General features: G+C 38.7%; 1 protein-coding gene across 2 annotated transcripts in view; it reads right to left on the bottom strand.

Moving 5' to 3' along the window:
• The window catches only part of PLCB1 (phospholipase C beta 1), a 673,983-nt gene that overhangs the window by 157,510 nt on the left and 489,574 nt on the right, over window positions 1–26,899 (bottom strand). For both annotated transcript variants that reach the window (XM_032859164.1, XM_032859165.1), the window contains exons 10-12: window positions 21,634–21,780; window positions 11,786–11,943; window positions 1,018–1,100 (exon numbers count right to left, since the gene is read on the bottom strand). In XM_032859164.1, coding sequence (XP_032715055.1) covers window positions 1,018–1,100; window positions 11,786–11,943; window positions 21,634–21,780 — 388 coding nt within the window. The remainder of the gene's footprint in view (window positions 1–1,017; window positions 1,101–11,785; window positions 11,944–21,633; window positions 21,781–26,899) is intronic.

Genomic DNA, 26,899 nt, shown 5'->3' with positions numbered 1-26,899 from the left:
GACCAAAGTGTTTCTTTCAAGATTTTAGTGAAATCTTAAGGAATAAGTAAATTGAAGCATGTATTGCAAATTAGTTGGACAAAGGGAATCAATCAGTGGTCTGGGAAAGACTTCCAGTAAGAAGAAGGGTTAAAAAAAAAAAAAAAAAAGAAAAGAAAACGAACTCTTGAGCCACATTAGCACAGGTGCTGTTGGCTTTTAGTTGAGAAATCTGGCTAGGATCATTGAAATGAGAGAGGGGGCATCACAAATATTCTTTTGAGTAACGGTGGTCACTACTACGCTGTCTTCAGCCATTCATTCCATGGACTAGAATTCTAGTTTCTTGAATTTTGAGTCCATGTAGAGAAGACTCTCATTTTGAAGCACTTTAAACTGAGTAACTATAGGGTAAACTAATGCCCGTATTTTAGACGTAAATGCGTCTTACTCTGGCATTTTGTGATAAAATGAATATAAAAGAGTTAAGTCAAAGTGTCTTTTCTTTGTGTGGCTCAGCAATAAGGGCAGGCTATTTTTGAAATAGGATCATATTTACAAAGACTAACAAACAAGAGCAACCAACGGGAAGAGGAGGTGGTCTGGGTTCTGTGTAAACCCAGACAGTAGGACAGAATTTAGAGCTTTCCCTCCACCAGCTTCAGTGTGCTCGGAACTGGCCGTTTTTGTGCGGCAAAACAGACTACAAATTTGCATGCAATAGAGGGGCTACTGAAGGAGGATTATAAAAGTGGGAGAGAGATACGGTATTATTCCACAACGTTGCAAAAAGAGGAGTCCTTCATTTTAAAATCCTGTGGCCTGAAACTAGGTTCCCCAAGTCCAGTGGATTATTGTAATGTTAATGAGGTTTAAGGGAGTGAATCCCAACATATGGTGTTGAAAACATGACACTTAAGACTTAACATCAATGAGGAACACCATTAATAATGTCAAGTAATCTTAAATTGGTGCACAATTATTAAACATACCCATTTCAGGGAAAAAGACTCCCCAGTGAACATGCGGAATACTTACGAATCTACGTGGTTCTCAAATGAAAGCAGAATTGGAAAAGGTGACGTCTTAAATGCACACTCAGCAATTGCTTCTATCACTTCCTAAAAACGAGAACACGCATATATTCAATATACCAGAATTCTAACGTGTATATATGTTTCCCTTTGGGGTTACACCCATTAACGTGGTTGCTTGTTTCATTCATAGAATTGTGGGGAAAGACCTCAAGTGGCCTGAAGGGGTTGTGCAAGCTGCTGGTCTGTACATTTTCTGATTCTTTTCTTTTCTTTTTTTAAGATTTATTTATTTTAGAGAGAGAGAGCATGGGCCGGGGAGGGGGAGGGGTAGAGGGAAAGGAGGAGAGAGAAAGAGAAGCAGACTCCTGCTGAGCCCAGAGCCCGATGAAGGGCTGATCCCAGGACCCCGAAATTGTGACCTGAGGGGAAATCAAGAGTCAGTCACTGAGCCACCCAGATGCCCCTAAATTTTCTGATTCTTGACTTAACAAAGTAGAAAGAAAGAAGACTGGTTTGGTGGAGAGGGAAAGACAATCATTCTTCTATTTGCTACATATATATAAAAGAAGAAATCCAATCACATTAGAAAAAATTTGGATGAGAGAAGGCATACATTTTCACTCATACATTCAGCCTTTGAACCAAACCACTATTGGTATGTGGTTATATTTACTTCTAGTTTGTTTTTCTCTCTTATTTCGACGACTTGGTTTTCATTACAGCAAATACTCATATTTTTTGGAACATCGTAATTGAGATGTAACCTTACTGAGATACAATGTGACCATTTAAATTGCACCACTGGACCGTGCTTAGCATATTCACAGCTGTGCAACCATCATCCCGATCTAAATTAGGACATTTTAATCACCCCCAGAAGAAACCATGTCCCCGTTAGCAGTCACTTCCCATTTTCCCCTTCCCCACACCACTCCCACGCACCCTGCCCAAGGCAACCACTAATCTGCTGTCTGTCTTCCTAGATTTGCCTATCCCAAACATTTCCTATAAACGGAATCATAGGACAGGTGGCCTCTTATGTTCCAGCACCTTTTTAATTTAACATGCCTTTGAGTTTCAGCCATGTAACCTGTATTAGTACTTCATTCCTCAATCTGTATCTTTAAAGAATGTGTACGTCATAGGCTTTAATAGCTGTATAAAATTCTAAGGAGCAGTTGTATTATAATTGATTTAACCCTAACCCAACTGTTGGACAGACATATTTAAAGAGCTATCATTCAGACAGTTCTACAAAGAACATCTCCATTTTTTTTTTTTTTTTGCCCAGTATTTTGAATTACTTTCCGGGAATGAATTCTCAGAAGGGAAATTATTGAATTAGAGAAAGTGAATACTTTTATAGTCTCCTGCATTGCTCTAAATTATTTTTCATCTTTGACCACCTAAAGTAATATATGTCCAACCAGCTTTGGGCATCAGGTTTCAATATGTTTTCCTTATTGAACTGGTATACGCATATGTTTGGTTTTTAGTTTCATTTATTCTTTTCAAGTAGGGATTTCTACCTTCATTCCTTGTGCCTGAGACTTTTCCACTATCTTCTCTATCTTCCTTAAACAATGCATTGCTTTCTTTTTATCTATGTGAGAAAGCTATTTCCCCCGGCCCCAGAGTATAAATAAGGCTTTCTAATTCTGTACTACATTTGCATATATCCTCTGAGAAGGATTTGCCTGCACAGAGCAAAAGATCCACTCTGTTTCTTAGAAGTGAATTCACAGATTGCCTTTCGTGCATTATCAGTTTAACTTTTATGATAGTTGATGCCATCAAAAATAAATGTACTCTAAATAGCAAGCAACACTAAGACTTGAAATTCTTGATTTATTTGAGGACAAGCTTCAGATTCAAACAGGCGTGCGTTTGAATCCTAACTTCCTAGCTTTACAAACTGTGTGACCTTGGGAGAAATCACTCAATGCTTCCGAGCATTGGCTTACTGATGTGTAAAGTGAGGGTGATAAGCCTCCTTCCACAAGCCTGTTGTGAGGACCCAGGGAGAAAAAGTAAAGGATCCATCCATCTCATGATGAAATAGATTCTTAAATCAACTCAGGTTTCTTCCCGTTCTGGTGCCTCCCTCCCCACTCACCTGAAACCTTCCCTCTTAGACTCTTACTAATATAAACAAGAGCTACCATTAAATGAGCATTCCAGACACTATTTTAACTCATGCTATAAACATTCTCTAAGGAAAACATTATCCTCCAGCCCAAATTATAAAATGGAGGCTCAGAGATATCAACCAATTTGCCCAAGGTCACAAAGAGGAGAATTGAAGAAACTCCAGGGAAATTTACCTGACTCTAGAGTTCATGATCTTAACCTCTGCAGTAACAGGCAGCTAATGACCTTAACCAACAAAGATCAAAGCCCTCAAAATAAATGCATATAGATATCACACAGAAAGTGGTGTTAGGTGTGAATAAAAAGGAACTGGATTTTATTGATTTCATAAATTTGGCCCTATTGTATCAGCTAAATGCAAAACACATTAAAGCCATTCTTGACTTCTTCTCTCGTATCTTTTGATCGTCAGCAATCTAGTCCCAAATTTATCCAGAATATAACATCTCAGCATGTCTACCTGTAACATCCTGACCCCAAAACCTGTACAGTAACTGCTTTTGTAGATGTCATCATTGTTTCCACATACTCACCATCCCTTCCTGTGCAATCTGCTGACAACTGACATGGCCATGTCCTTTGTTTGAGCCATTGAAATGTGTGTGAAAATGACATACTGAACCCAGAGTCTTTAAGAACCACCCTGTGATTCTTTTTTTTTTTTTAAGGGTTTTTTTTTTTTTTTTTGAAGATTTTATTTATTTATTTGACAGAGACCCAGCAACTTGATCCCAGGACCCTTGAATCATGACCTGAGTTGAAGGCAGCCACTTAACTGACTGAGCCACCCAGGCACCCTTGCTCCCCGTCCCCCATGATGTGATTCTGTCATTTCTCTTTCCCCTCTGCCATGAGCCCAGTGACATCCCAGATTGGGCTGTTCTTCCCATATGGAATATAGACAGTATCAATCAGAGCAATAGCTAACATCTAATCTGAATGAGAAATAATTATTTGTGACTCTAAACCACTGAGATTCTGGGCAGGGGTGGGGGGCAGGGGGCGGTCCTGTTACTGTGGCAAAAGCCAGCAGAGGCTTCTGCATTTCCCCCTAACATTACACACCACAGCCAGAGTGATTGCTCTTAAACATGAATCAGATGATTTCACTCCTTTAGAGTCAACCTTTCACTGGCCTTCCGTTTCGCTGAATGAAATCCAAATTCTTTATTAGCTCTGGCACCTGCTATCTCTCTAAATTCGTCACCTTTTCCTTTCCCATCGCTCACCCAAATATAGTCTATTGATCTTTTCTTGCTTTTCCTCAAATGCGCCAAACAGTATTTCATTTCTGTTCATCTCTTTCATTTCTTTGTTCATCTTTGTTACTTCTGTTAGGAATTCTCTTACCTGAAAGCAAGACTCACTTTCTTAATTTTGGGGTTGGTGGTCTCTGCTTAAATGTCATGTTACCCAAGACTTTTTCCCACCACCCTACTGCAAAAGCACATCTTACTCCCCTTTTCCTTCAATACTTATTGATGTTGCCTTAAAGGGCATGTCTCCATGTGCCATATTGGGTGTTTATATTGGTCTATCTCTTCCCACTAGACTGTAAGCTTCATGGAGACAGTTCTCCCCACGGCTCTGTCCCTAGGACTTATGAGGTGTTAAGGCATATCCTAGACATTCCGTAAAAAAAAAAAATTTTTTTAAAGGATTTTATTTACTTATTTGACAGACAGAGAGAGCATACAAGCAGGGGGAGTAGCAGAGGAAGAGAGAGAAGCAGACTCCCCACTAAGCTAAGAGCCAGATGCAGGGCTGGATCCCAGGGTGCTGGGATCATGACCTGAGCCTAAGACAGATGCTAACTGAGTGAGCCACCCAGGTGCCCAGATTCTCACCAAATATTTTTAAGTAAATGAATGAACATTCTTAACAGAAGAGAAACATCATTTATCCAGTTGTATCCCAATTCAGTTTTCTATTGAACACTTCAGAGGTCAGCACACATTCCACAAATGGCCAGAGTAAGTATTTTAGGCTTTAGGCTGTATGGTTTTTTAGGGCAATTATTCGACTTTGCCTTTGTGCATGCAAAGAAACAGGTGATGGGCTAAATGTGGTGTGTGGAAGGTCAAACCCTGGGCTAGCCTGATCAGTGGCTTAAGCAAAGCTTAAAACCGACTGTAACCACAGGCAAATGTTATTTTGTATCAGAGAAGTTTGAATATTGATTCCATACTCAATAGCCCAGTTAACTTTAACAATTTCATGGCCAGAATTTCCAATCAAGTTTGAGTGTTGCATTAAAGAAAAATCATTTTTTAATTAAAACAAAAATTTTAAAAAAGATTTTATTCATTCATTTGAGAGATAGAGAGCACAAGTAGGGGGAGCAGTAGGCAGAGGGAGAGGAAGAAGCAGGCTCCTGACTAAGTAAGGAGCTCAATGCAGGGCTTGATCCCAGGACCCCAGGATAATGACCCAAGAGGAAGGCAGACACCCAACTGACTGATCCACCCAGGCTCCCCTAAAGAAAAAAAAAAAACAACACCTCTCAAACAGAATAGCATATAAAAGTGTTATTAGTCATTGATAACTTTTCTGATGATTGTTGTCTGTGGCTATTTGAGAATTCCTACAACTGCCTTTATTAGTGAAGGTTGACTATAGACCTGCCCCGTGAGCATTTGGGCCAATGACAGTCAGGCCTGAAAGTAAGTGAGAAACGTACCCCCTCTCCCTTAGAAAGTGGGTGTTCTGCTTCTAGTCAAAGGGCTTTCTCTCTTAAGCTCTGGCAAATGAAATATGAGTGTTTTTCTGGGACTGCTCTCAGGTTTGTAGGGAGTTTGTGCCTTCCTCCATCTTCCTATCTCCCTGCCTCTGGTTCTCTCTTCCCACAGCTGGGATGTTGGTACAGCCTGAACAGCAGCTGTACTCTGGGATCCCTGGACCTTCCTGGCTGTGACTCCCACTTCTCCCCTCTTCCTGCCTCTGGCCTTCTGGTCTTCTGCACTTGACTTAGGACACCCTTCTCAGCTCCCACTGGGCCTCTAACCAAGGCTGGGCTGTGTTTAGTTTGGGCTTTGAGTTTCTTCCTAGAAGTGGATATAAGGTTTTGTGTGTGGAGGGCATCTACAGTCTCTACCAAGGCAGCCTTGAAATTGACTTAATTCAAATCCTTCTGCACCGTCCTGACTTCATAAATACTCTTTGCATATAGAATACCACAATCATTACATTTACAGAAACAAAGCTAAAGGGTGGTTCTAAAAATTTCAATATAGTATCAATAGCTAACTTATACAGAGCACTCATTGCATGCCAAATCTTGTTCTAAGCAACGTCTGGGTGTTAAGTAGGGTGTCTGAATGCTTACAACAACCCTAGAAGGTAAGCACTATTATCATTTCCATTGTCCTCAGATGAAAGAGGCGAGGTCTGGTAAGGGAGCTTCTCCAGGCTCTTGCAGCCAGTCCCCGGGAGAGCTGGTATCAAAACCTTGGCCTTAGCTCCAGAAATGCATTCTTAACTTTTATAGTCTCTTTTTTCTTTTCCTCCCATCCTCTCCCCCTCCCACTGTCCATCTTTCCCACATCACCATAACTTCAGCCACTGGTGTAGGAAAGCTTTTTGAAACTTCAAAGCCAAAGAAAGCACTTACTAGAGTTCTTCTAATAACTGTAGTCGGGAGCAACCTGAAAAATTCAGTTCTTCTGTAGAACTTTCATTTTTAAATGGCGTAGGAATGTTTTGTATGGTGTGCATGATCATTGAGGATGAGAAAACCTGTTATAAGCTTTAAGTTTGGTTCTTAACATCCGAGCTATCATTAGCAGACAGTAGATTAAAAGTACCTGACTGCTCAATTGCTCCTTATTAAGCCAGAACTGTTTTTCAGGAACTTGTAACACTGGATTCAATAATCTATAAACCATATGGCTCAATTACTAACCTCCAGTGGGAAAAAAATGCCCTTGAAATTCTTTAGCCCTTGTGGATGATAGCAGGATGTATCTGGATATCCATTTTATGGGACCGTCTATGTAGCTGTTAAATTGCATCCTAAATTATCATTTTTCTCAGAGCTTTATTTTCAGAAATGCTCGATTTAACCACATACTCAAATTTAATATATTTTCATCATCGATTTTTATCACATTGCCCACTTATCCATCTTATACAATTGCTGGTAACAAAGGAGCTGCCCGAGGGGAGAAAAAGGAGCAGTTTGGGGATGGAGTGGGGCGGGGTTGGTGGTGTTCAGTGTGGGGGAGGAAGGAGACGGAGTAGGAGCAGAAAGAATGAAGACCAAGTGGCGAATGACTATTTTGTAACCATCAGAAAGGGTAAGGCAGTGAGGCAAGAAAACAGAACAGCAGATATATGAGATAAATAATAAATAAATCCAGAGTGGAAAATAAAAAGTCCTCCATAAAGATGCTGAGTTACAGCATGTCCCCTTTCTCAGAACATAACCTTTTATTTTGGCCTGTAGAATAAACAGGCAGTAAATGCCCATAGGAACTTTCACTTTTGGAGATATGTCGCACAGAAGCTTTTCAGATTACATGGATGGAGAACAGATAAATGGCGTGACATAAAAATGATGAACTTTTGCAATCAGTTTATTTTGTTCTTGCAGTATGTGCTGTGGCTACAGAATACAGCCTAATTGCACCACGAAAGTCAGGTCCAAATATACGGGATAGCCTAAACTGGCAAACGTTTGGAGAATCTTTTCACTGCCCACCAGTATATCATACGTGGACTTTGATACGTTAAAAAGGAGGAAAAAAAATTCATTTATCTGATGGACAGAGACAAGAAAGACTAAAATTAAAAGCTATGCTGTAATTTGTCTATTTGGTTGGGAATGGGAAGAGTCATTAAAAAACACACACACATTTATTGAGCACCTACTATATGCCAGATTCTTTTCCAAAGTGCTTGGGACAGATCAGGGAACAAAACAACGATCTCTATCTTTGTGGTGCTTACATGATGGTAGAAGACGAGAAGGAGACAGACAAAAACAAGAAACATAGTAATGAATTAAATGAAGCACAGTGACAGGAGGTGATACATGCCACTTGGTAAAGAGAAAAAACAAACTGCTACTGGAGAGTGTATTGGGAGTTTGGGGCTGGGCGTGATGGCTCGTTACAGTACTCAGCAGAGTGGTCGTAGTAGACCTCTTTGAGAAGGTGCATTTCAGAAAGGCTTCAAAGAGGTAAGAGGTGAGCCACGCAGATACCTGGGGGAAGAACTTGCCAGACAGAGCCTCACAGTCTGTGCAAAGGCCATGACACAGGACCTGCCTAGCATGGTCAAGGAATAGCAGACCTGGGGCACTTGGGTGGCTCAGTCGGTTAAGGTCTGCCTTTGGCTTAGGTCATGAGCTCATGATTGAGCCCCACATCAGGCTCCCTGCTCTGCAGGGAGTTTGCTTCTCCCTCTCCCTTTGCCCCTCCCCACTGCTCATGCTTTCTCTGTCTCCCAAATAAATGAATAAAATATTTTTAAAAATTTAAAAAAGGAAAAGCAGAGCCCAGTTGAGTTGCAGACAAGTGAGTGAGGGGGAAGGGATAAGGGGGGGGTGGATCACACAGGATCTTGTCCCCCATTTCTCTTACCCTTTCTTCCTAAGTCACATACACAGTGGTTTCTGGACAAGCAGACTTTGTGCTATTGACCATGAAGAGCAAGCTGGGGCTGTGTTGAGGCAAGGGAACGGTCTAAGTGCAAAATGTAAAGAGACACTCCAGCTTGGGTGCTAACTCTGCATGTCCATGACATGGAGGGCAAACGCCTCCTCAAATTTTGCAAGTGAGGTGCCGCATTAAGCCTCACCCCAGTCCTAGCCTTGATGCAGAGAGCTCCTACTCTTTGTCCACAAACCAGGTTGGCATTTTTACTATCCACAGCCATCCTAGCCTCCCCTCTCCCCACCACCTACCCACATATTTGCAAGAATAATCCATCCTGCAAATGCGCATTAGCAAGAGGCATGGCTGGGCAAGCCAACCATCGGGGAGAGGAGTTTCCTCCTCTCTTTGCCCCCCTACCCCCACCACTGTCAGGCAGAGAATGGTAGCAGTATTCTTGGCTAGATTTAGTCTTCTAGTATCTATATCTATCCCCAGATGTGTGGATGTGGTGGAGAAGTTATGCTTCCCTAGCCCAGGAAGAGAAGTCCAATCAGCCCGTGACTCTGAGACCAGAGATGTGACTGAGGAACTGCTTGATAGACGAGGGCACAGGAAGAGTCCCTCTAAACTGACTTGGTGGCTGAGATCAAGAAGCCCATGCTCTACATAAAAGAAATACGACTTAGAATGTGCTTGGTATTTATCTCTCCAGCCAACGCCCTCCTTCGTCCTACCCCAGAACTCAAAGAACTTTGAGGATTATTAATTTTCAAGAATATATAATTGTGGGGTTCCCTGGTGGCTCAGTAGGTTAAATGGTTGCCTGTGGCTCAGGTCATGATCTCCAGGTCCTGAGATCGAGCCCTGTGTCAGGCTTCCTGCTCAGTAGGGAGTCTGCTTCTATCTCTCTGTCTCTCTCTCTCTCCTTCTGCTTGTTCTCTCTCTCTCTCTCTCTCAAATAGATAAATAAAATCTTAAAAAAAAAAAAAAGAATACATAATTGCTCCCCATGGACTCCAAGGGGACCATGAGCAGGGGGTGGGAGGGCCCTCCTGGTACTGGGTCAATTCACAAGGTCATTAGAGCAGTCATGGCTCCATCACAATGTGGTGTCTCCCTTCCCAGAATTATCTACATACATCAACAGCCAGATGAGCCCAAATTGCACACACTCCACATCAGGAGTGCCCTACCTTTTCTTAAAGAGCCCATCGAGTTCAGGGGTTGATATTTTAGAGAGATGACAAAGGACAATGGCAAGAGCTGGGAGAATGGGGGACTATGGAAATAAAACAAAAACCTATTGATTTTTCCATTAAAGAAAACCAAAAGAACTTGAGTGTTCCCTTTCAGGAGCAGATGTAAATGTAAAGATTTGATTGGGATGAAGATCACCTTCATATTAAACTTTATTGTAAAATTTAGTGAAGGGTGCTATGTGTCTCTAATTACTGGGCTGTAGCCTAAGTTTAAGAAATCATGAAAAGTCAAATTCCCTAAACACAACATAGTGAACAGATTTTAAGGTGCTAATGGTATCACTTCTGAATGCATTTTTATTACTGTCAAATATAGTACCTTTGATCAGGAAATCCATTCATCTCAAGTGAAATCTGGTTGTCCCCTGACAATCCTGCTTCTCTTTTGCTGCTCTCTCAAGTGATGCTGTTTATTTTCTCACATCCCAGGTGCCTTGGGGCCAAACACTGGGAAGTGGGTTTTTTTTGCTCCCAATGTTACTTTTGAGTGCCTAGTTCTCATGAGGCATTCCAACCAGCTTTTACCACTTCCTCTCTTGTGCCATTTACTGAGCTTCCCCTCATTCAGCAAAGACTTAGGCAAGTATCTCACTTCTTCATCCAAAGATTTGTCACCAATCTTGGGGACATTAATGTATAATTCCTCCAACATCCTCTCAGCACTCTGACCACCCCATTTTCAATGGCTTTGTTCCCCCCCACCTTACCTTAGCTATCCACACAGTTGGACTATTTTCTTGGTTGCTTAGGGCAAGAGTTAGTGACCCAGAGCCAGTTCTGTCCTGAGACCCAGCTAACACAGGTAATGGGGGTCATGCCTCGGGATTTGTGCTCTAGAGGTTGTCCTCTGGCCCTTCTTTTCTAGTTCACTTCCAAAGAGGTGAGAAGCCTGAGTCAGTAAAAAAGCACATTTCCTCTATAGCCCATATATCCTCTTCCCAGATTGTTCTCTGGGTCCCTAGAGTCCCAGAATTCCCCCACCCAAATTATTCCAAGCTCCTGGGGATGGCTCTTTTCAGGGGATGTGAACATAACTTGGATATTTGGGCTTCTGCGTCCATATGCATGAGTGTTAGGCCCTCTATGATATAGGATGGAGCCTTGTGTGGAAAGAGAGGGGAGATGACCAAACATACATTCATTCCGGGCTAATAAGGATGGCTGAAGTTCCTTATCAATTACAGCTCTCATCTTACCTCCTAGATAGGATTTATTAAGGTAACCAATCACAGGATTAGTTCTGCTTATTGGTTCTACCCAATCCATAGCTGAACCTTACTTTCTTGAACCCTCACCCAAATCACCTAATATAAGCCCAAATCTTTTAAGTCCTCTATAAGGCACTTCTCCTGAGATGCCACAATTCCCCATGACATGATGCTAACTACCCACTAATACACTACTAAATTTTAGCTTCTAAAACTGCAAAGATGATTAGTAGCCTATGGACTTAATTATAACCATTGGTACTTTCTACCTTAGGAAGCTTTACCCAAAAGGGTTCAGGTCTCCCTAGTTTCTTCTTCTTCTTCTTTTTAAGATTTTATTTATTTATTTGACAGACAGAGATCATAAGTAGGCAGAGAGGCAGGCAGAGAGAGAGGAAGGGAAGCAGTCTCCCCGCTGAGCAGAGAGCCTGATGCGGGGCTCGATTGCAGGATCCTGGGATCACGACCTGAGCTCAAGGCAGAGGCTTTAACCCACTGAGCCACCAAGGTGCCCCTCCCTAATTTCTTCTATCAGCAATATTTATTCACTCTACCTTGAAGGATATCTCGGTTGTCATGGTGAACCCGTGGGTGATGACTGGTTCCTCTTCAGCAGTCCGTCCCTTCCAGCAGTCCAACTCCACACAGCGACAACCAGACAGAAGCACTTGGCGATACATCTCGACAGAGGAGTTTCCAGCCAACTGGCCAGCTGTAAAAGCACCAACAAAATGATCCTTAGAATCCTACAAAGCAAGGAAGACATGGAGGGCTTCCTAGAAAATCTTTCTAACAATGGGAAAACAAAGAGCTGAAGAGCTTGTGTAGTTGTTCTCAACCTTCTGGCTCAACATACCAGACGTTAGCGGCATAATCCCACAGGTAATTGTGGCTCCCTAGCAGCAGTTTCAGGGAAGAGAGAATAGAAGGAAAAGAACATTGTAACAGTAACAAGAGCTCATGTTTCCTAACTGCTTACCATGTGCCAATTATAGTTCTGACTTTACATGTATTACTACACTTAATCTTCATAAAAACCTCTCTTGTATAACTACCTTTATTATTTAAATATATATTTTCAGAGAATGAAAATGGCAGAGAGCAGTTCGTGGGCCCAAGTTTCCAAAGCTGATAAGTGGAAGATCTAAGGTTAAAACTCAAAACTCAGTCTTTTAATCTGGATCTTTAAGGTTATTCTGTTTTAAATCAACACTTATGCCATGTTTGTCCAAGGAACAAATGCTTAGAAGAGTTGAAAATTTTCTTTTCAAAAGTGGAATACATTTTTAGGAATAAACTTAAATGTAACGAAAAAACTATAAAACATATTCTTTAATAATTATAAAGCAGTGCCAAAAAAATTAAAGGAGACCTAAATAAGTGGAAAGACAACCCATGTTCATGGAACATAAGACTTAACATTGCTAAGATGTACTGCTGCCCAAATTTATTTACAAGTTAAATTCCTATAGAACTCCTAGATGGATTTTTTACATAAATTAACAAGCTGATCCTAAAATTCCTACGGAAATGTAAAGGACTCCAAGGGCCAAAACAATCTTGAAAAATAAGAATAAAGTTGGAGGATGTACATTTCCCAATATCAAAACTTAACTACAAAACTATAAAACAGTGTGTTACTGGCATAAGGACATATAAATCAATGGAATAGAACTGAGGGTACAGAAATAAACCTTCACATTTATAGCCAATTGACTTACAACAAAGGTGCCAAGACAATTCATTGCAGAACATATTATTTTCAACAAATAGTGCAAGGACCACTCGATAGCCACATGCAAAATAATGAAGTTGGATCCCCATCTCACATCATAAACAAAAAAGAAATGTTAACTCAAAATTGATTAAGCTCCTAAATATTGTTGGGTCCGTAATCAAAGGAGTGAGACTGATACAAAGTGAAGGTCAAGCAAAGCTTTATTTCGCGCCAAGCATCGAGAATCAAACACACCATTCGGGGCCATGCCTCTTACAGAGAGGGCAGCCTTCTCTGCCTTACAGACTAGCTTTTAAGGGCAGAGGCCATGTGATTGGGCCTGGCCACACACAGGTGGCCAATGAGATTGTAACACACAGAGAAAGCTGCACAGTCATGCTAGGTCACACATAAGTGACCAATTGAATTACAATTTACCCTATAGCAGATATTTGAACTAGCCTATCACCTTGGTCAGAATTGGCACCCAAAGGGCACCCAAAGGGCGGGGCCCACAGTCCTTGGTAGCTAGGGAGACAGTATGCACCCCCACTGATTGGATACCTCCACCTGGCCTGACCCACCCTTGTATTTGGGCTTTGTTACCTGGGACTGGTTTCCGGGACTTGTTTTTAAGGAAGTTCCCTGGGGGGAAGGGAGCAAGGAAAGTTTAAATTTTACTGTATAGACAACAAAATCACTGCTTAACCAGATGGAATTGCTCTGGCTATATGGGCTCTTACAATATAAGACATAAAACTATAAAACTCTTAGAAGAAAAGATAGGGATAAATATTGGTGACCTGAATTAGACAGTGGTTTTGTACATATGACACCAAAAGCAAGCAACAGAGGAAAAAAAAAATTGATACACTTTCTCAAAATTTAAAACCTTTGTGAACAGAACTGAAATCCTCCAGTAAAGTGATAAGAATTGTAATAATCAAGGCACTTGTAAAGTGTGAGGAAAAGAATGGAAGCCAAACAATTTGTATTTCATTTAAGTAGTTATTGGAAGGTACTAATTTCTTGATAAGTTAGTTTTTTAAAGATTAATAATAAATAACTTTCAAGAAAAGCCCACCATCAACACACAAATATAAGTTTTTGGTTTTCCACATTAAAGAGTTTCTCTCATGTCCACTCTATAAATCTCCATCATTTTTTAAATAGTTAAAAAATGACAAACTGAAGAAAACTGTCAAAATGACTGGAATCAACAAGCTCTGCCTGGTGGAGACATATAGGACAAAGAAAATGGGATTAAGCCTGTTGGCTTAATTTTAATTTTATATGCATGTCACAACACCCAAACATCAGCATAACAAAAGGATGACATTCTTGAGTTCTATGGAGCCCTAGTAAATGCATGAAAGGCTGATTAAGTAGGTTTTCATAATCACTTTTCTCTGCTGAAAAAATAGGGCATTTTAAACACACAAATGTGTTTGCAAAAGAAGAAATGCTGACAAAGTAATCTAGAAAGTTCCTGATGCTAGATAATCAATTTGCCATTTATAATTGCCTCAAAGTTTGTTGTAATAAAGGTCTCTGCTGCAGTAGAAAAGGGGAAGGGGACAGTGAGCATGAGGAGAAAAGGTTGTCATTTGCATGATTTTTTAAGCTTAAGGGAAGGATTAAGGGAGTGAAGGATTCAAAGAATATTCGCTTAACTCATTAAAAATGTTAGTTCCTGCAGAAAATTGTACGTTATTAAAGAGCAGAGCAGATTATCTTGTGTACTATCTAGAATATTGACTATCCAATGGATTACTGACTATCCAATACCATTATGATTTCTGAGTCTATTTCATTAATGGGTTGTTGAGTGTTTCTAACTTCAGTAGGGAAGTTGCCATGGGTTTATAAGCTAGATAAGGTTTAATGGTAGATTGAAGTCGATAAATACCTAATTCACACTAGAGTTTTCAGTCAAAAAAGATTCAAAAAATTTCTAGAAACATTTCTTTGGATTTGCATGCAATTTTTTTTTAAATCATTCAAGAATAAGAGGAATTTGATGTACTTTTTGAATGTTGATCAATTAATGTTTTTAAAGACATGGTAAGTCATGGGGTTGGGGTTGTGAGATGAAAAGGAATATGAAGGGAAAAAAAAACAACAACTAAAGAATGGAACATGAGAGAGAGAGAGAGAGTGAGTCTATGTTGTGTTTATTGTCCAACACCTGAGCCCCAAAGAAGCCTTCCAAAATCAACTGTTGTTCAATCTTAAAGTGAATAGTCTTTATTAGAAATGGAAGCCTCCCCCAAAAAAGCATATTTTAAGAAAACTCACATTTACCCATAACTGTCCTATTCCTTGGCATACATGTTAGGTTTCCTCTGTGTTTTCCTTCATTTACGGAGATTTTTTTCCAAATATGTATTCATATTCTCCAATTTTTCGTCCTTTTCTGCCTAAATCCTCAAACCTAGTTTATTTTTCTCGCCTAAGATTCCTAACCCTTCTTGATTATATCCCACCCACCCATTATATTTTCATTTTATTACATCCAATATATATAGTTTTGGGGCCAGGGAATTGTCTGGGGATGGGATTAATGATATGTCATGAGTCCCTCAACCCTTGTTATTTCTGAAACTAGTATCTGACATCACTGCTCTCTGGCTGTGAATACCCTCTGGAGAACATTCCAAGTCCATGATTGAACTTGGGAGCCAAAGCTCCATCTCAGACTAATTCATAATACTGCCCCAAGTCATAGCTCTGCAACTTCTCACTTGACTGCATTCACTTTGGTGAGCTGGCTACATTCAATGTGCTTTGTCTAAGATTATCCAAGGCATCCATGGATGGAAGACACCAGAAAACTGAAAATAACAACCCCTCTATTAATACAGGCTTCTGAGGTATTGTCTATATTTATAGTTATCATTATGTATTGTCTTCTTTTCAACCTCCATGCAAAAAGTTTCCAGAATGTGACACATTTGTTAATTCTGTGGTCTTCTTCAATAAACAGTATCTCCTTCAATAAATGGAGATAAGAACTATTTCTCCTTTTGCTTTCAGTGCTGTGTCAGCCATTCAGGTCACCTCATCCCACAGTTACAGTTAAGGAAACTACCCAAAATATATAGGATGTGTTATTCATCTTGACCATTTCTAGGGGCATGAGTTTGATCTGATGTCTCTCCCATAGTACCTGCCAGCTCAGGGAGACCATGAAACTGTCTTCAACATGGATTGAATGGCCATAAGGTGACTACCCATATAGGTAGGTAGGCAAGTACACATAATGGAGATGTTCTCATGTACCAGGGAATTTGAATTCTCACCCCAACCTTGCACTTCTGGTTTCCCTTTCTTTCTCTTTCTCTTCACCAGTAGAATTCTATTTAGATTCTATTTAATTAAGGTTCTGATAAGCTTTAGGATCCCGTCCTCCGTCCTAGGGTAAATCTTAATTCTTCCTGATCATGAACTGGAGTTCTACATTAGTGATTAATGTAGGGATTGCTGTGTGGTGTAGCTTTGGGCTGTATCTAATAGAGCATAAAGGAAAGGCTACAGGGTAGGGGGGCACCTCACTTGTATAAAGGGCCACAAGACAGGGACTTGCAGCCATAAGGGGAGCAAAGAGACAGAAAGCATCTGGGTGTCTGATGACACAGTGAATCTTTGATTTAATCAACCCTCAACCACTCTGCTTCTGGACTTCTTGTTGAGATTGATAATAAATCCCTTAACATTTAAGTCACTAAGTAACAATATCCTATTACTTACGGCCAAAAATACTCTGGCTGTCTCAGTTTATCTTCATTTCAGAAATGAAGAAACTAAGGCTTAGAAGAGTTAATTTTCTCAAAGGAAAATCTGAATGTCGTCTATTTGCTAAACGTCATCTCCTTCCATTCTACCACTTAACTTTCATAGGTTTGTGTGTATTTTACACCAAAACTAAGTTATAAAAGGTTACATAAGTTAAGGGTTAAAAGAGTAGGAGAGATGGGAAAGCAGAGTGACGCTCAGTATGGATTGGTAGTAGATACATGACAAGGGTAAAACTATGTCTTGAATTATTCCTAGAACTTTTCTGCAGTCCAGAGCATATATGTGAGAAGAGGAGTTGAATAATTATTTGATATATTCAATCGGATAATTTAATTCATCAGAGGATAACAAAAACCTCAAATCTATTTTGTCTTTCTAAGCTGAATGAGGATTTAATTATTGAGAGATACACTACTTTGCTTTGTCCAGGAGTCTGGAGCCATAATCTCCCAAAGGGATTGGATTATGGGAAGATTTATGAAGAGCTGAAAAAGTATAGGTTGAAATGAGTGCATACTGTTCTGTCCTTAGAGAATTTCGTTTTGAGTCATAAGGGTGGATTCCTCAAAGAAAAACAATAATTTAAAACATAATCACTACTTGATGGACTGCCAAAACTATCCAAAACCCTAGAAAAATGACCATCGTAATTAAAAATCATCTCATTCTATACACACACTTCTCTCAATGATCTTATTTATTTTTCCTTTTGGGCATCTTGATGGTCAACAAAGGAGCAATAATGAGTAAAGAAATAGGCATAATAATAATAACACACTGCTAAATTGATTAGTTTTCACACTGTACATTTAATTTTTATAGTTTCTTTGAATGCTTGGAAGACAACATTCCAAATATCAAAATCCTCCTTATTTGAATCTAGACTAGCATTTCTCAGGAATACTAGTTCATAATATGCTATAGGAAAATAAGTAGGGTGGTAACAACGAGGGGAGGGGGTTGATCATAACCTTAACGTTTGTGAATCTCTAAGCTTTTTCCTACATTTAGAACATACTGCAATAGATGCCAACTTTGTTTGTACCTAGCATTTTAAAAACTCATTTGAGTAGGAAACTCCTTTTTCCATCACATACCCTCTATACAAAATAACATTTCTATAGAAAAAGTTTCTTCTTGTTCTGGAAATGCTTATAAAATATAATAAAATCTCATTTTCTAGGTATTGATTTTAACACTTAATTGGATTCTATTGGGTTATACATTGGTTATAACTTTATTTTATAACATTCTTAATTGGCTTTGGGAAGCTTGGACTTCTATATCATCAATGTTACATTCAAAAGCCTCTGGGAGAGTTCTACATTAGGTTTCTCTATAATTAAAGCAAGGATACTAATAATATCATATGAGGTAAAACCAAATTTTACTAATAAGTCAAAGAGAATTTCAAACAAAACATCCAAAGCCTATATTAGAATTTATACATACTTTTTTTTTTGTTAACTATATGGAATCTTCTTTTTAATTCCCTGTAGGAAAATGAAAAATTTTGACTGATATTGGGATAAGGTGACACTGTGAAAATGTGGATTTATATAATGCAAACCTCAGTAAAATAATAATATATGGTTCAGAAAAGTGAGCAAGTTAAAAAAATAAATAAAGATCAGGATATGGTTTCACATAGATAACATAGTTTTAAACCTGAATATTTGAAAATTTGTGATTCTAATACTACAAGAAATTGAATAGTGGGAGAGAGAATTGGTTTAGCTTGGTCAGAAATCATGTGTATCAGGGATAGTGATATGAAACTTTTATTTTGAAATTGGAGATAGTTATTTGAGCTCTTTCTTCATCAAAAAAGAGAGTAGACCCTTCTCTTTCCTAGTAACTGAAAGTTCCAACCACGGATAACTATTAGCTATTAATATGCTAACACCCTAAAACCAAGCCAACACAATGAAGCCAAATTCTCAAACACATCTGTGCTTACCAAGTTATTCAGAGGAAGGGTGAATGAGTGACTCTGGAAGAAATTCACTGGATGAAAAATCCTTAATGAAATGCAGTTAAAAACAACAAAAAGGAATTATAGAGAAAAACTGAACAGTATTCTGTAGTTTTATCATTCCTACTGAGACCAAATAATTTTCTTGGAACTATTATTGTGTTGTTAGTAAAGCAAATGAATTAATTATGTATAATTTCATAGGTATCAAGATTGATAAAGAAAGCACAGTTATAGAATCAGGAATTTAAATAAATTAGAAGATAGGAATGAAAATAGTTTTGTTAACTGGCACAGTTCAGACACAAATATATCTTTTCTTGCTTTGTTCACTGAAATGGTCCAGAAACAATGTTCCATAGTGTGGGGTTCAAATTGCTGTTACCCATATGATTTTTTTTTTTTTTTCACTGAAGGAAGACAAAGTTCATTTGGGGAAAAGTCTGATTCTGTGGTGGTGCAGAAAGGAACAAGATGAGCCTGGAAGATCTTTATGTGCCAGAAAGCAAGGACATTTTCAAAGATCAATGGGTCATGTCAAGAGACTATAGAAGCCATCGACCAAAACTGAGACAATTTGAGTACCGAAAAAAGAACACTGCCTTTGGTTGGTGAACCTACATAAGATCTGAAAACCATAAATCCATAAAGATAAGCAGAGAGACTGTATTCTGAGAGAAGGTAAAACTAGTAGATGGTGTATCCAGTTAGTCTTATTATTCAATCATTTTGCTACCATTGCTTCATTTATTATAAGACAAATAATATAGATACTCATGAATGTAAATACACCAGTTGGAAGGACTTAAAATGGACTCTTAGTAAAATTACTGCATATCGTGACTTTCAGGCAGGTGAAACCACATACGATGTCCAAAATTGAACTAAAAATATACGTCTGTATTTTTAAGACTCTTGTGGTCCTAAGTATATGACAAATGCAAGATGCCATCCATCATCTGCCAGTCTTCATAGTTATATTATTTAGGAGGCTATCAACTGAAAGATCTTAACTGAGGTTCTGTCAATCTCCTCAAACTTGGATGAGAAACAATATTATGCCTTTAATTTAAACCTCTATGTAAAATGTAGTAATCTTTTCAGTTACAAATGCAGGTCACAAATCATTGCAGTACAAGCAGAACTGTGAGCCATGAGGAGAAATCACAGATATTTTCAAATTATGTTCCATTGTTGCAAATAGTCACAATATTATTTATACTAGTATTTAAATTGTGCTTATAGAAATATGTCATTTTACCACACATCTTTTTTAATATTTGATAAAAATATTTTGTTGGAAATTACCTCCTCTTTTATCCTATATATTTTATTTTATGCATTTATCACTACACTTAGAAGGGTCCATTAACATTCACCAGAATGTTAAATTCATCAATGGTACCAAATAAGATTAAGATTCCCCTGAGAAGATAAAAAATTAAAAATAATTTGACACTCCTCCCAATGAGACCTATGGTCTATGTTTTCTGCCTTTGAATTCGGGTAGGTTTGTGACTGTTTTGACAAATAAAGAAGTGACCACACAGAACTTCAGAGGTGAAGTATAATAAGGCAATTAAGCTTCCTCCTTGTTCTTTGGGACATCTGTTCTTGCAGCCATGTCTACCTATGCTGGGGCTGCCATGCTGTGAGGAAGCCCAAGCTACATGGTGAGGCTCTTATAGGCAAAAGATGAGTAGTCCTAACTGAGCTCAAGTTCCAGACATGTTGGAGAAGCATCCAGATGATTCCAGCACCCAATGTGTTTGCATTACCCCCAGGCACTTATTTGGCAGTTGAAGCCCAAGACACCAGGAAAGAGAGACAAGCCATCTTCTCTCATGCCCTCTTTGAATTCCTGACATACAGAAAATGGAGCAAAATAATATGGTGAGTGTTTTATGCCACTGAATTTTTGAGTGACTTATTATGCAACAAGAAATGACAAGAATAGAGGTTAGGATGAACCAAATATGAATCTAGTTAGTTTCTGGCATGCAACTCTCCCAGTAGATAACGCCAATTGAAACAAAACAGGCCACCTGAGAGCCTCCCAGTTTTTATGGAGAACATATGACTGCATTTTGACTGACCAGAACTCAGACTATGTGGTTCTGTCATGATGCTCTCAGATTATACGGAAGCATCGTGAGACGGCTCACTCTCGCTGTCTGGAGGCTACTTTGCTCTCTCTGTCGCAGGGTCATTTTTATTCTAAGCTATTTTTTCACCGAGTGTGGGACACCAGGCCAATGCCCCATTTGATACCAATACAACATATATTTGTACTGGGATCAACGGATCGCCTTAAGGAATTTAGATGAAAGAACTGCTTATGTCTCATGTAACTGGGACTATGAAATTCTCTTCGACACCCCTGAAAATACAATGCCTGGGTCTCCCTTGTCATTATATTCTTCTTAGCTTTGCCGATCTATCCTGCAACACAAACCACATGCCCCTATTTACAACGAAGTATAGGTTGTCATTCAGGTTTAAATCTGTTTACATCTAAAGTTCCATTCTACCTTGGGCAAAATTAGCTATTTGCCTTGAAGTCATACATAAGTCGTGCATGCTTTGGAAATTTCCTGTACATGAAAACAGTCCAGAGTATTGCCAAAGGCTTGAAGTCCACGGAAGAGGCAGTTCAGTTACACAAAAATTCCGTTGGCTCAAAGATATCAGATGTGATATGTTTCAGACTTAAAAACTGGGGAAGAGATAAGTTGCAAAGAAGTGATATGGCGTCTTACAGCCAGAAACTCTGCTCCCAGAGCTCAGTTCTCAGAGGTGTTTTACAGGAAATGAAAGAATACACGCCTTTCCTTCTGAACAACAGAAAGTAGGGGTTGGTGAAATTTGGGGAGACTGCCTAAAGTCATTGTCAGAGAACTATGAATTCGTACCTGTGAGGTAGGTGTTGTGTGAGGAATTGATGAAATAGTGAGAAAGGGGCTGAGACATATCTTCATTCAAATCCAGTTTCTCAGGTGAAACAACTCCATTTTCTTCTCCACTCAGATAGCGCATAAAGCCATCCACTGATATCTGTCCTGGAGGAAATAAAGAGTTAAGAAGAATGTGAATGCGTCCTTTCTACAGAGTGCTGGTATCATGTCGCTTGAACTTCTTTTTTTTCTTTTTCCTGAAAACTCTGGTACATCCAAGGTAGAAGACAATAGCCACAATTGCATTTTAACATGGATAACAGAAGTCGAGGATTATATTATTTCACAATTATCTACCAATGCCACAGAGAATGGAGAAAAATACATTTACATGAACCTCCCTGACTTTCAGAGGATTTAAATACCTAAATACCAATCTCTTGTTTTTAAATTAAATGGTTATCAACTTTATGGATGGACATCAAAATATTATTAGCGCTTATCTCTGGGTAATACAACTAGGAGTGAATTTCCAAATTTTCTGTTATTGTATATATGTTACTTTGATAATCAAAAAAGTTATTCATGAGTGGTTTTATTATTTAAAAAAAGCAGAAGTATTTTCAATTAATGATCTTTTTCTCTGAAACAGAAACTATAGATGATTACAAATGAGTCTGTCCTAGGACTAAAAAAATCGAATGCTCAGAAACAAAGAGGTTTTTAAATTTCTTGTGTAGAATGACTTTACTTCAAATGGAAGAGCCATGACGCACACTTCAGTTTACTTGGACCCTATTTAGGATTTTTGCTTTTGTTGTAACCTCTCTGAAGTGACTAATGCTAAATATTGAGATAATCCTTTATCTTTATTGCAGTAATCTTTTTTTTTTTAAACATTTTATTTATTTGACAGACAGAATACAAGTAGGCAGAGAGGCAGGCAGTGAGAGAGGAAGGGAAGCAGGCTCCCAACTGAGCAGAGAGCCCGATGCGGGGCTCGATCCCAGGACCCTGAGATCATGACCTGAGCTGAAGGCAGAGGCTTTAACCCACTGAGCCACCCAGGCGCCCCATATTGCAATAATCTTTATGGAATGCCCAGAAAGGCCATCCTCACTCTTCTGATTCATTGCCACAAGTTTATTTCTTCAACCTTAACAATCAGAGCCTCCAAAACCCCAGCACATTTAAGAGCAGTGGAGACACTGCTTGTAAACATTGGAGGGTAGCATTTCTTTCTTCTTGTTGAAATAGTTTTATGTTAACATAATAGTGTTGTATGTTCACTGAAAAAAAAAATTAGGCACTGAGATGAACAGAAAGGAAAACTAAAACTTTTCTAAACATGCCTAACTCTTTCTTCAGACCTAGGTGCTGTTAAGATCTTTGTGTATATGCCTCCAGGGGAAAAAAAAAGGGTGTGTGTGTGTGTGTGTGTGTGTGTATGTGTGTGTGTGTAATTTTTTATGAAGGTGCAATCATTTATTAATTTTATTAGATTAAACTTAATTGGAATAATAACCTTTGTATTGGTGGAACAATATATGATAAAAATTGTCATGTAATCTATAATATTTGTATTTTATATGTATAAAATTTGTATTTTGTTTGTATAAAATTTGTATAAAATTTGTATTTTATATGTATAAATATGTAACCATAGCATGACTAAGTAATATTCCCTTATCATTGGACAATAAAGTTGTTTCTAATTTTTCACTAGAGTAAGTGACATTGTACTGAATACTCTGATGGTTAACTCTTTGTTCAAACCCTTAATTATTTCCTTAAGATGAATTTCCAGGAATACAACAGCTGGTTCAAGACAGTGCATATTTTTAAGGCTTTTAGTATATATAACCAATTTGCTTTCTGTTAAAGTTCTAACAAGTTACTCTTTCAACAGTGTTTTTTTCCTTCTCTTCACCCCTACTCTAACCTTGTAGGTAAAAACATGATACATAATAATTCTATTTTTATTGAACATTACTCTCAAATGATAAGAGGTATGTCATCTACAAGTGGCAAAGCTAGTGTTAACAATTTACCATAGTCTGAATCTTTTATTTATGTACTTATTTGACAGATAAAGAGAGTGTGTGAGAGGAGGGGCAGAGCAAGAGGGAAAAAGGGAGAGACAAATGCCTCCCTGAGCACGGAACATGATGTGGAGTTTGATCCTGGGACCCCAAGATTGCAACCTGATCCAAAATTAAGAGTCAGACACTTAACTGACTGAACCACACAGGAGCCACTGTAAATCTTTTCACATCTAATATATGTCTCAAAATAATTGATGAATATTTTTCCCAGTTCTGGGGAAACATAGCTAAATTGCCTTTATTATTTTCCAGGAATAAATAAATTAAAAAAATAAATTTGGTTATTGAGTCTTGATCTGCAGAGCTGGGTTTTATAAAAAGAGAAATCTTCCTAATCAAACTGAAATAGGAATAATAATCTGACTGTGAACTTCTTAAAAGTCAGCACTAACGTATACCTTGATAATTTCAGTAATGACAAAGGGAAAAAGTGTTAAGAAGTTCTCGTGCATTAGAAATAAGAAACAGGGCATGAAGGTCCTCATCCTGCTATGTTTGTGTGAATTTTTTTTCAAGAGTTTACTTTTAAGTAGGATGCCTGGGTGGCTCAGTTGGTTGAGGAACTGCCTTCAGGTCAGGTCATGATCATGGAGTCCTGGGATCGAGTCCCACATCAGGCTTCCTGCTCAGCAGGGAGTCTGGTTCTCCCTCTGACCTTCCCACTTTTATGCTGCTCTCATTCTCTCTCTCCCTCAAATAAATAAAATCTTTTAAAAAAAAGAGTTTATTTTTAAGTAATCTCTTTACCCAATGTGGGGCTCAAACTCATAACCCCGAGACCTAGAGCCTCATGCTCCCATGACCGAGCCCACCAGGCTCTCCTGTTTGTGCACCTTTTTAATAGATGCCACAGTTTGTGCCTCCAGATCACCATCACCTAACAAAGCAATTGTTCCAAACATGCTACTGTTGATAAGAACGCTTTGGGTACTGTGCCCAAAGCCTTGGTTTTAAAATTCATTTATGGTAAAATGCGTATATCCTTTCTGACTGGCTTCATTTTGGAAACAAACTAAAATCAATGCATGTAGAGTCAATGTTATTTCAATAGATGGCTTTAAAAACTATTCTGGAGTATAAAATTCATTAGAAATACATTTTTTTTTAAAAGCCAATTTTGTCATTGTCCTCCTTTCTTTCTGTGACATGTCCATCTTGGCAGCTTCTCCCCTCCTTCTTTCCTTTCCTTCTTGCTTCTCTCATTACCTTCCACTTCTCTACCATATTGTTTAACAAAGAGTCATCAAACATCTGCCATGTGATGGGTCCACAGAAAAATAAAGCACCATGAAGCACAGCCTCTGTTCTGCCTTCACAGAACTCACAATCTCATAAAAGTAAGATCATTCATGCCCTGCAAACCAGGCGTGAGCTCCTCCAAAGCCAGGTGCGCGTTTTATCCTTGTCGTCCTGGAATCTACCACAGTGCTTTGTGCACCGTAGGTGTTCAATCAGCCCTTTTGCGGGGGGTGGGGAGCTGATTAGTGATTCAAAATAGGAAATAAGTTCATTTCAAACTGGAAGATCACCAAGGAGAACATCATTTTGATTCTTTGGTCCAATCACGTCAAATCATATGAAATTGCTAATGTTGGCATTTTTTAACAGATGCCAATGACAATTTCATCCAGCTCAGTCCTAATTCCAGTTATTTCTCAGAGGACAGGGAGTCAAGGCAAGTGTCTTAGGGGCCAGCAAAGAAAAAGTAATGTGACTGATGGAATATTGTGCACACCAGGGGGCTGTGGAGTGTGGAAAGCTCACAAGTGTAACGCTCCTCCTGAAGGCATAGAAATGACAGCAATAAAATACTGTGGGACTAAACCAACTGTTTTTACAGTGTGGTGACTCTCAGGTTGTCATGTCTGATATCTTGAAGGAATAAATATCTTTTGGTCCAACCAGCGACTCTAGAGAGCATTTAAAACAAAACATGCCAATATTATAAGGGTGACTAGTTTTGACTTGAACATTGATGCCCATGTATTGTGTCTAGTGCTTTCTGGAGGCTTATGTTGAGAAAAATTCTGAGCCACACTTATGACTGATTTTGTTATGTTTTATGGGTGCAGGACAGAGAAGTAGGGGGTACAAAAGCTATGTATTTGTTATTCTCAAGTGAGGATATTGTAATTAAGATCAAGTTATACTTTACTATATACCAAAGAACATGTGTCAAACTTGTATTTAATTCATTACTGAATAAACTAGGAAAATGACAAAGCCAAAGAGGGCTATGAAACACTAAGGCATACATATGTGTGTGTCAGCACATTACCCAAATAAAAACCCCCCAAACCTATAAAAATATAGCTAAATTGTATATAAAGCTGATTAATATTCTGTAGGTCAATTAAACATAAACTTTGGTTATCTTCTCTATCTTTATTATTTCATAGGAGTTGATTTAACATAATGTTTTAGTTTAGATTAAAATCAGTAAAAAAACAATAAGAGTTGAGTGAGTCAGTACTTGTAAGGACTATTTACAATTAATTTGGTCAAATAATTAAAAAAATCCCCCATGAAGGAATTTACTTAACTTTGAATAAGAACAATGCAAGAGTTTGGAGGACAGCTCAGAATATGACTGCAGACTGCAGGTGAGCAGACACCTGGGAGCAATTTTTCAACTCCAAAGCTTGGCTTTGCTAGTAAAGGAGCCAATATGCAAGGCTTCTGATGCATCAAATGACTAGGCAGAGATATGTCAAAGTCAAGAAAAGTCAATGAAACAGTAAGGATAAGGCATAGCAGGCTTATAAGTCATGAGGGTCAGGAGTACATTTGCAAAAATGCAGATTTTTGGGGCATAAGTTAACTTAAAAAATAGTTCTGACTGGTTCTGGGACAGAAAGCACACTTTTAGAAGATTTTCCTTTGTTGCATATGACCTACAGCTGGATTATTGCTGTTGACTTAAATGTGTCAGTCCTTTCTCCAACAACCTTGCACTGTTTTTGCAAAACTGATTAAATTTTTTTTTTCCTGGCCCATTGAGGAACATAGAAAAATGAAAAACCTTGAGAGTTAGGATAGGAAACATTGCTTTAAAAAAAAAAATTAGTAACAGAACAAGAAATCTAGCTTCCATTTCTGTCAGCAGTAACTGATCGGGGACAAATTCCTCAACCACAGGCTGGGTAAACTATATGGGCTCTTAAGTCTCTTCTCCCTCT

The sequence above is a fragment of the Lontra canadensis genome, unplaced genomic scaffold (genome assembly GCF_010015895.1).
Source record: "Lontra canadensis isolate GAN:19392208 unplaced genomic scaffold, GSC_riverotter_1.0 scaffold16, whole genome shotgun sequence".
Taxonomy (NCBI): Eukaryota; Metazoa; Chordata; class Mammalia; order Carnivora; family Mustelidae; genus Lontra; species Lontra canadensis.
Note: the sequence above shows the minus strand (reverse complement) of the source record. Positions and strands in the feature narration are given on the sequence as shown.